General features: G+C 30.4%; 2 protein-coding genes across 4 annotated transcripts in view; one reads left to right on the top strand and one right to left on the bottom strand.

Annotated features, from left to right (window-relative positions):
- Nucleotides 1–1,737: 1,737 nt before the first annotated feature.
- LOC108752167 (solute carrier family 25 member 38-like) lies at nucleotides 1,738–7,739 on the bottom strand. 2 transcript variants are annotated; one of them, XM_018492836.1, is made up of 9 exons: nucleotides 7,151–7,739; nucleotides 5,464–5,759; nucleotides 5,108–5,167; nucleotides 3,617–3,735; nucleotides 3,217–3,301; nucleotides 2,958–3,137; nucleotides 2,467–2,638; nucleotides 2,034–2,290; nucleotides 1,738–1,813 (listed from the first exon to the last, which is right to left on the bottom strand). In XM_018492836.1, the coding sequence occupies exons 2-9, from the start codon at nucleotides 5,515–5,517 to the stop codon at nucleotides 1,787–1,789; spliced, it is 954 nt and encodes a 317-aa protein (XP_018348338.1). In that variant the 5' UTR covers nucleotides 5,518–5,759; nucleotides 7,151–7,739; the 3' UTR covers nucleotides 1,738–1,786. The 2 variants fall into 2 exon arrangements, with proteins under 2 accessions (XP_018348338.1, XP_018348339.1); XM_018492837.1 differs by lacking the exon at nucleotides 5,108–5,167.
- A 1,019-nt stretch (nucleotides 7,740–8,758) lies between these two features.
- Nucleotides 8,759–10,715, top strand: part of LOC108752169 (low-density lipoprotein receptor-related protein 6) — a 12,404-nt gene continuing 10,447 nt past the window's right edge. Inside the window, exons 1-2 of one of the 2 annotated variants that reach the window (XM_018492840.1) lie at nucleotides 8,759–9,024; nucleotides 9,858–10,619. In XM_018492840.1, coding sequence (XP_018348342.1) covers nucleotides 8,961–9,024; nucleotides 9,858–10,619 — 826 coding nt within the window. In that variant the 5' untranslated portion in view covers nucleotides 8,759–8,960. Of the gene's footprint in view, nucleotides 9,025–9,857; nucleotides 10,623–10,715 lie in introns of both variants that reach the window. The other variant, XM_018492839.1, reaches the window with a different exon arrangement.

The following is a 10,715-nucleotide window of genomic DNA, read 5'->3' as shown; positions in this document are numbered from 1 at the left end:
TACCATCGAGCTTGAACTGCACGATGATATGATAAAGAAGATTCTCATTCATTTTATCTTTATATTATATGTATAAAGCACAAGAATTCATCCAATTTTCCGAGTATGATTTTCTGCGACATCTCTGACCTCAATCGATGCTTTTCTCAGGGCACAAAAGAGTTCTTATACAATAGTTTCGCTATTGTACACACACATATTATAGAAAGTTGCTCCTTTGTATTCGCGTATATTTTGCATACCACCTATAAAATCACGGAATAAGTACCGATATAGTCTGTAGCAGCGATAATTTTCATAGTTGAGATGATATTAATCTTGACCGCTAAGCTAATTTTTGTACTTTAGCTTATTACGTACATAAACAACATAGCCTTTATGTATGTAATAAGCTAAAGACATTTTACTTATTATTCATTCTTGATTATTATTTATTTTAAGATTTTAAAACTTATTATTTTAGAGAATACATGAAATCTACTTGAATAAATGGGATACTTATGTGAAAAAAGAATAAATATTCTGGAGCATACTTACTTATCATATATTCTATAGTTGTTTTGTTTCATAGAATGTGTACCGTCTTCTTCCACAGTAAATTATATTTGCATGATTTTTTTTAATAATTTATATTAATTATAATGAATTAAGAGATATATAAAATTGTTTATCAAGGTATGTTTAAATAAATAATTTTAAAAGACAGAGAAATATAAAATGAGACTCGAAAGAATCTATCAGCGAAAAATGTAAAAAAACTCATCAGAGCTTCATCAGCTGTTCGGATGCACAGAAAATTCTTTATTTTCATGTAAATGTAACAAACGAATAAAATATACGTTTCGACTATTTAATTCGGGTCTTTATCAATATAAAATATAAATCAAAATTACATTAATTTAAAAGACAGTTATTAGTTATGTAATTTGCTTTAACAAATTTAACCAAATTTAAAAAATATTGTGTGAAAAAATGCATAGTAAGTAAAGTATATAAAATCCAATAATTTTGATTTTACATATTTATTTTTTTTATAGAATTTATAATATATATAAGTCATATGGGTGTATATAATTTCGATACAAAAATGGCCTTGACACGTCCAATGTTGCATATAAATCACGATTTTATTGGTTTTTATTAAAGATAAACAATATTGATATGAATTACTAAATATCAATCTGCTTCCGGTTCTTTCTGGAGAGAGTTCTATTATAAATTATTACGATAATGATCTTTTTCTTTTCTGTCTTATTTTTGAATATTTTTATATAATTTTATGTAATTTTTCTTTAAATTTTTTCTAAATTTAATTTTTTCGAATATTTAAAGTATTTTATAATAAAAAAAAACTTCAACAATATAAAATTGCATTGTTCTGGAAATTACTGTTATAATTAGGAAGTAAACTTGTATAACAATTTAAATTTATAATTTACATAAAAATATAAAATTTTTAATCACTACGTGTGAAAGTTTAATTTTTTTTTACATATCTAATATCATTAGTTTTCAATATGTGTCATTTTGTTGAAGTGTAAGCAACATTGTTTTTTTGAGCATTGAATTAATTAGATGAATAAACAATGAAGTACAAAGTGAAAAATCTATATGAGAAGGATAATGATATATAAATATATAATCACATAAGCTTATAAAAATATATAATTTATTACATATAATAAATATATATAAATATGTGAATTTAATAATACATAAACAGTCTATGCTAATACTGTACATCACAATCTTCTGATATAAAATAATTCGTATAACAACAGCGTATTTACTTCAAACCAATTTGCCTCGTAATCTGGATAATACAATAAAATATACATTGTTAATTTAATTAGCTTCACTATTATAATTTTTTATGTACAATATATATATATTTGCTAAATAAATATTGTATATAATTCTTATATGGAATTTTAATATTTAATAATAGTAGTAATAATTTCTGCAAAATTTGGAAATTTAATATTTTTTATGTGATCGTAGCGATATCTTTATTTGACAATAGATCGACTTACCTGTTCATACACGGTCCAAGCCATAGTGGTCATTAAAGTCCGCCTCAGCATTCTAGGAATGATACCCTTGAAATATCCTAAAATGCCATACTTTTTGTAAATGAAGAATGTTGCGTGACAGATACCATGGAATTCATTCGGGTACAACTGTATCTTCGTCTTGATAACATCCGGTGGTTGCGTCACTATGGATGCTAAAATTCCAGCCAGGATTCCACAGCTAAAGTGTACCGGTGTCGACGAATTGTTTGTCGCTTCTGCAAACAGAAGAATTTGTTATTGTTCAACGAGATATCGACATAATTAGCTTAATGAAATCTGATTTTTTTTAATTTAAAATTATAGGGATATCGACAAATTATACTAACAAAGTCATAAACAACTTCATAATTTTTATGTAAAATATTTTTTAATATATCGCTTTGAGGAATACCTGTACTGGCAGCCGCGTTTTTTAATTGGGTGTAAAACATGAGATATAAACCACTGTAAGGTGCATCTCGTAGAAGAGTAGGAACCAAACCACTCGATAAACCTCTTACTCCCTCTTGCTTATAGATCAACGTAAGAGCTTCGCTGATACCGTTGTACTTGTAAATACCACTCTGCAGAAATTATACAGAATTATATTTATATAATCAGCTCGAATTTCGTTTTGAAAAAATCAAAAAATATAATCATCGAATCCTCATATAATCGAAACTTATAAAATATTTTTAGATATTGTCATGCTATTACAAATATATATTAATAACGTTTAGGGAAAACTTTTCTGAGCTTTAGAATTTTTCTTTCTTTTTCTATCATGTTTTCAGCATTTCTTTCCTTTGTAATTTTAAAAATGCCATCATGTTCTTTCATGCTCTTTATTCTATTTATTATCTTATTATTATTATTATTATTATTATTATTTTCTGAATGTACCTCAAATCGAGTCTTCACAACAGTGATAGGAATTAGCAAGGCGCCGGACATGGACCTTGCGGTAATGCCCAAAGAAATAGCTTGCAGAGCTGTCAGGGGTTCTTCAAGATTGAAAGTGTGTTTCAGCCAGTGTAGCGATGAAAAATACAAACCCACACCAGGAATTACTCTAGTTATCGACTACAATTGACATCCATCATATCGTTATATCAGTGTGAATAACATTCAATTCATATTAATTTTCAGAACGATATCTTACCGGTGTCATACCCTTCCAAAGTCCGAAGACATTCTCCTTCTGAACGATGTGCGCCACTGTGCCCAGCATTCCATTTTTTAGCGATCTATTAAGAAATCCGAAAAGTTAGTAATTATTTGAAAAATAGAAGCTTAAGGTAACAAGTTTTAAATTTAAATTCTTATAAAAATAAAAAAGAATTAAATTTTAAATTAATAAAATTAATTGCGCCAAAAAATCAAATTTAAATTAAGTAAAAGATGTAATTTTGAAAAATTTTAAGAAATTAAATATCGACACAGACATCAAATTATTTAAATTTAAAAGTATTAAGAATTTTGAGCACAAAGAGGACAAATTCTGATTATATATTTAAAATAAAAATGTCGATTTTGTTTACAGCAATGTATTTTAATCTTACCCGACAGGGGCATTAATTCTACTCTGAAGTCTGGTCTTCACTAAATCCAGCGGTTGGAAGAGGATCGTGGAGAATGTCCCGGAGAACGAGCCCGCCAAAAAAGACTTTAAAATCGGGTACTGCAAATATAGAAAAACAATGAGTAAAAATTCGAATTTATTGTCCATAGGACAAATTATTATTTTACAACTCCCCTTAGAAAAATTTACTATTGTAAGTAACAACAGTGCTTTTGATACTCAAAATAAATAGTTAACTAATTTAATACTTTATAGTATTAAATTTCTCTAAGGATCATAATCTTTGTTTAATCGTCTATCTTCAACGATAGATTCTTTAATTCGTATCTTAATTGCTAATAAAAACAAGTCCTAATAAAAATCTAATAAAAACAGGAAACTTGATTGAAAATTGCAGACATATAGACTAATCTATTGGATTTCAGGGCGAAGCTCAATCGTTGCGATTATTATAAATTATTATCTCTCGTCGCACGAGTTCGCTCACGTGCGGCGAAAGACCTCGGCCGAATGCATGATATCAATAGTTATCGTTGAGTGACCCGGGGTTATCGTCACATGGCAAACAGCTATTTTTTTCACGAGAGGACGTTAATTTTGCACACGAGTTTTTGTAATAGGACATCGCGTGATTTTTATGTTAATACTTAATGATGTCAACATCTTGCGCCACAGGAGCATCTATTTGTTTTCTACTTTTTGCTTTAATAAGTAGAGGCGAAAACAATTTCGTTAGACTGAACTCCTCTTAACGTAACTTTATCATCACCTCATTGCTCTTTGTCAACTCCTTCGTGGGAGGTCTATGATTAGTTTGATTTATTTCTTTATTAATAATTTTTAAACGTTCTTTTTAGTAAATTATTTCTACGAACGTTACGTTATAAAATTATATTTCAATTCTACGAATAGAAGAGAATGATCATTTCTGAGAAGTATTTTAACGTGCTGTGCAACGATAGAGCTTTCCTTAATTCCGTCATTGCAAAAATCTTAAAATAAGACATTTGCCTAAAGATATAGAGTAGGTATAAAAAAAAGTATTTGTATATCTTATCTTTCTTGTAGGATAATTTTATAAAAAAAAGATTCTAAAACACTTCCAAATATATATATATATATATATATTTTTTTTTTATTTTTTTATTTGTAATATTATTCCATGTAGAACATGAAATCATAATAAGGGCTTAAGTAAGAATTTATAAGTGAAAAATAAGTTCATGATGACGTCCTATGGTATCATTCTATCATTTTATGTTCTATCTGGCATATTGTGTAAAATATTTTCATTTATAATAGCATTTGTTTTTGTGCCAAGATGTCTCAAAAGGAAGTGTACAAATATTTTTTAGTCATGTAGATAATGTTTATTTAAATACGTATGTGAAATAAATTCGAGATATAAATTTAAAAGTTAATTCTAAACAGAAGTGTAAGGCTTCAATAAAAATTAATTTGAGATACTTACAGTTCCCAGAACTTCCATGATTGTATAATTTGAAAGCTTATATTCACTGCCGAATATTTGCTATAATCAAATTTCACGATCCAAAAGCTGTATAAGTATATTCAAATATTCACAAAATTATGATCAAAATAAAAAAAATACTAAAAATTTTCCAGTCAGATCTAATTTGTTAATCAATGTAATCTATGAATCATTTATACTCGGTTATTAAATTCAATTAATTTTTACTTGTTTTATAATTAATGACAAATACGATTGTTTATTTGAAAGATGGAAAATTTTCCTTTCTGTAAGGCCTCTTTGTAAGGCTGACGCGATACTGATTCACGTTTGAAATATATACTGGGTATACATACATCCCCGTTTATCTTTGTTTCTCCACTGTCGAAGTCAATGGGGTGACCCTGCATATCGGGGCATGCTCGTGCCAGATAAAGTTTCCAGACTTATCAGCCGACGAAACGTGATTTAAACGTGACTTCATTCGAAAACGTGAGATGTATTTTATGCCGATGCAGATCACCCCTCATCAGACGACCCTGTGTTTTTGTTCTTCTAAACAAAATGATTCACTCCTGGTAGAAGTTTTGCAGTGTTTATGGAGAGATATGGGATGACGGAGAACGTTTTTTTCCACTGAATTTGTCTGCGTCTGTAAATCATAGAATTAATTAATATTTGCAATCTTTGAGACGAGAAAAAAAATATAGTTCTAAAAAGTCACAAAATTATGAAAATAGAATAACAGAAGTAGTGATTATGTGAAAAAGGTTCTTGTAAATGATGTTTGGACATCTGCATTTTCAACTGAAGTAGTGGTTGCCTTCAAATTGTGAGATAAAATTAACGTTTTAAATACATTTTTCTATGAGACACATTTCTTTCAAAAGTGTATTCTAAATGAATCAAAAAGAAAAAATTAAAATTGCTAAATACATCTATGAGATTTTTCGTTTTAACAAAAGTTATCTTTGAAGGAATTATAGCAATTTTTCACGCAATTTATTTGTGAATTAATTTCGTCAAAATTACAGAAAAAAAGCAATCAACAGTAATATATATAAATATGTTCAAGCATAATAAAAATATCAGAGCTGTTAAAACAGTATCAGAATAACAGATTATAACAACGGAAACCAACATATAATCAGAATATTTAGGAAACTCAGATGATTGTGAAAGAGCCTTATTGTGTCATTATTTAATCATGAATATTTGTCTTCTAAAGATCAAGGAGTTAATCATATATTTTGAAAAATACAAAAGTTAGCAAATTCACAGGTGCTGACTAATAAAATGATCAATATTTTGAAGAATTTGCTTACTTTTATCATTTTTACCTCATTCCAAGATACACAATTAAAACAGTCCTGAACTTAAGCTGAAGTACATAATATTACAAATTAAATTGACCAACAATTTAATAATACTGGTGTTAATGAGCACCTTTAAAATATCTGGCTGGGATATTTTTCGCAATAAATTCATTATAGTATTGTGACATTTGAATAGGTAGGTGAAGTGTGGTCACAACATCTCAAGTAATTTTCTTTAAAACTCTAAAAAAGGAGAAAAAAAGTATTGAAAGATGCTTTAAGAAATCTTAAAATTCGCATTATTTTTATATACACCTATTTTGTAAGGATATAACTAATGTAAATTTAATTTAATATTTATATAATATATTAGCAAAAAAATATAAACAGAATTAAAGTTTTTTATCACCTAACTTATAATAAATTAATTAACCTGTTGTTAGATCTGTTCTTTTTAGTTAAACTTTTTTTTCTCTCAACATTGCATTGGAGAAGAAAAGAGAAGATGAATCGTGCAAAGGACAAACTTCTTTTTGTGCAAAATATAAATACAACTTTTAGGTTCTGCAAGATTTCGCGTTACAAATTTTTCTGTACATTTCTCACAATTATGTAATCTTCTAAAAGTAAATGAAACACTTAAGAAGTCTTTTTAGTCTCGACGTCTAAGAGTAAATATATACGACTGCAAATACGACGATTGATTTCTGAGATCATTTTTTCGCACCTACAGGAAATCTGGAGTTCAGTTTTTGATGGCGATCGCAATTAAAACGAGCAGATCCACATTGTTCCACGTCTACCAGATCTACCTGGACTGTCTACGGAAGAGAGATTATCGGTGATCGTTCTGTCAATCATGAATACTCGCTCATGAAATTCCACCTGCGTCGTCAACAAAGCACAAAATAACGAAAATGACGAGCAAAATCCACGAGGTCGCGGAAGGTCAACGAGAGTGATATGTAGTCATCGCGCAGCGATCGCGTCACGATTGTTGCGTTTCAATTTGATTTGGACTGTGGCTGACGTAGGTAACCTATTTGTCCTGAAATCGCTTATCACTGAGCAAACAAGGTCGGTGCAATCAGCCACGACCCTCGTAAATCGCTTCCGTTTAAATCCACGTGATCGTCCCATCTTTTCCAATCTTTTCCTTCGATTTGCTTCGATTTGCTTCGATTCTCCGAATTGCACTTTCTGCATCGCAGATGACACGATGCTTTTTTTTTCTGTGGGAGGCTGATCTCAGCTCCCAGCTGTCTCTCGCGGATGAATGGATTCATTTCGATCAATTCCAATTGCAACAGGTGGAAAAGGACAATCGAAAACAGGTATAAGGATTTATCTGCAAAACAAAAAAGGATCATCCAATCTCGAATCTGGAATAAAGGATATATTAAGGCGTTCTGTATTGTAAACAATTAAATTTTCTGTATTATATATAGAAATAAATTTGCTATATAAATACCAATATTTCAAAAATTTTGTTAGATTTATATTATATTCGACAATAAAATTGATATATCGAATCTATTAATGCGCTTTTAAAATATTTCTTGTACTCGATGCTTTTAAAATGATAGAAAAAGAAGAAATTGTACTTATATCTCTTTGTTTACATATTTTTGGACAACTGGATATATCGATAAAACAGCGTATTTATAAAAAAATTTGTTTTATTATTTATTTCATTTAAACAAATTTTTTATATTCTTAAAATTGATATGCAATTTATTATGCCCATTTTCATCAATGTAGATTAATTTTAATCTCTGTTCAACTTGTACTTTTTATTTTTTTCTAAGAATTTTAAATTAAAACGTTTTAACAGCTTAAAAACGATAAACTGAAAAAATTGCTGTATATTAAAACTTTTTCTGAAAATTTTCTGTACGAATTGGAACACTTTTCAGAAATACTAATGCCCAAAAAAATATTTATAGTCAGATCTTGTATTTAAGGCTTCCTTATAAATTTATCTTTAGATGCTCGATAGTCAGTGAAATAGTTCGTAGAGTATCTGAAGATAAATTTAAGGCAGCCTTAAATATAAGGCCTGACTGTGAATACAGTCAGTCGTAAGACAGTCTACATTTTTTTTCTGGGAATTTTTCGTTTATGTGAGTTAATAGAATATTCTAACAATAAGATTTGTCATGATTTAAAAATTCTGAAAAAATTCTAAAATTTACACAAAAATTCTAAGAAATATATATATAACAAATTCTGGGGAAAATTATTCTTTTGTTTACCCGTGTAAGTATTTTCGAAGAGAGAATCGAACGTCGATAAAACAGTGCATCCATGAATCTCGTGAAGTTCGAAGCGGTAGACGCCACCGCTGGAGTCTGGAGCGCTTTAGATCCAAGATAGTTCCACAGTACAAATGGCCGGTGACGCGAGGAAAACGGACGTGATCAGATTAAGGGATTGCTCTATCATCCATACAGCGACGAGATGATCGTGGCTGCGAACGCGATTTTATCTCGACCGAGAATACGTGAAACTTGCAGCTAGGATAATTAATCCTCGCCATGATTACGTGGAACGCGTGGCTCGCTATCGCTTGCTTCCTCTGCGGCTTTTTTTCTTCCAATGGTAAGTAGCATCGATGCTCAATCCATCAAGATCTTATCATTCTTCCTCTTTTAAAATGGATATCTTTGAGACTAGCTCTTTTTCGTCTTCTTTTTTGATCTTTTTCCTTTTTTTCCAATTTTATATTTTTGTGCTGCTGTCGTCTATGCACAGTTTTTCATGTTTGTTTTGCTTGCGTTATGTATGTACGTTTGTGTGTGTGTGTGTGTTTATTATGGCTGCATTCGCTTTCCCGCTCACAACGCTTGTGAGCATCAATTGTCATCCTTGTTTAATATTTACTAAACAACAAAGATGAAACGACGCTTAAAGCGTTCTGAACGCCAAAGTGAACACAGCCTATGCTTCATTCTTTTTCTCTTTTCTTTTTTTTTAAATCGGTTTTTTTTTATAGCGGTATTTTTATTTTTATTTTCAGTCTTTTAACTTTATGAGTTATTTATTTATTTTTAAATATAATCATTAACGAAATAAGGTAAATATTAAAGATTGAAAATTAAGTCAGTCTTTCCTACTGAAAAAAATCACACATTGCATGACGTAATTTTAATATCACGTACTGATTTGGAACATTCCATTGATTTACATGTTTTAGTTACACAATTTCATCATCTAACGTTGTGATATGATTTTTTTCAGTAGGGTTTTTTTAAGACTAACTCAATTTTTACTTCTTAGTGTGAGATTTGATTCTAAAGAATGTAAAGAGTTGATAGTTCAGCGACAAGGACATATTAAGTTCAAGCCCAAGATTAATTAAGTCAAAATTTTTTAAGTGAGTTTTCAATTATTTTTAAACTAAATATTATATTATTGATATTATTATTTTTTAGGCTCGCCTCTACTTCTATTTGGCACTCATAAGGACATCAGGGTGACCAATGTATCTCGCAGCAACAAAATCAACATTATCATCAAGGATTTATCAGAAGGTGCATCGCTGGACTTCTTCTATGAGCGTGAGCTGATTTGTTGGTCCGACAGCAGTTTGGAGATGATACAGTGCATTCGCTATAATGGCACGCACACTGGCGAGAAGATAACAGTAGTGAATTCCAGTTTGATATCGCCCGATGGTCTTGCTTGCGACTGGTTTACAGATAAACTGTACTGGACGGATGGCGAGAAGAACCGGATTGAGGTGACCAGCATCGATGGCCATAACAGGAAGGTTCTCTTTTGGAATGACATCTATCAGCCGCGTGCAATCGCCCTGGCGCCCATGGAAGGATATCTATTTTGGACCGATTGGGGCGATGTACCTAAGATTGAACGTGCCTCGATGGATGGTGATCCGAATACGCGCGAGATCATCGTCTCTGACGACATATTTTGGCCAAACGGCCTGACGATTGATTATGAAAATAGACTTGTCTATTGGGCGGATGGTAGACTACACTTCATTGCTGTAATGGATTATCATGGTGGTAATAGACGCAGATTGATCGATCACAATCTGGAGTATCCATTTGCCATAACGTTTTTTGACAATCGGCTTTATTGGACCGACTGGAAGACTTGGTGCATCCATTCATATGACATAAACCAGCCACAAACACATCCACGTGAATTATTTCACGGCGAATATATACCTGGTAGTAAATATATTCTTGCATATATAATAATAACGTTAGCAAATATTGAGGTTGTTTTGTATTTGATCTTCAGATCAAATCTAAAAAAATTATATA

Source organism: Trachymyrmex septentrionalis, unplaced genomic scaffold (genome assembly GCF_001594115.1).
Source record: "Trachymyrmex septentrionalis isolate Tsep2-gDNA-1 unplaced genomic scaffold, Tsep1.0 scaffold575, whole genome shotgun sequence".
NCBI classification, from domain to species: domain Eukaryota; kingdom Metazoa; phylum Arthropoda; class Insecta; order Hymenoptera; family Formicidae; genus Trachymyrmex; species Trachymyrmex septentrionalis.
The sequence above is the reverse complement of the archived record's forward strand: the minus strand, read 5'-3'. Positions and strand labels throughout refer to the sequence as shown.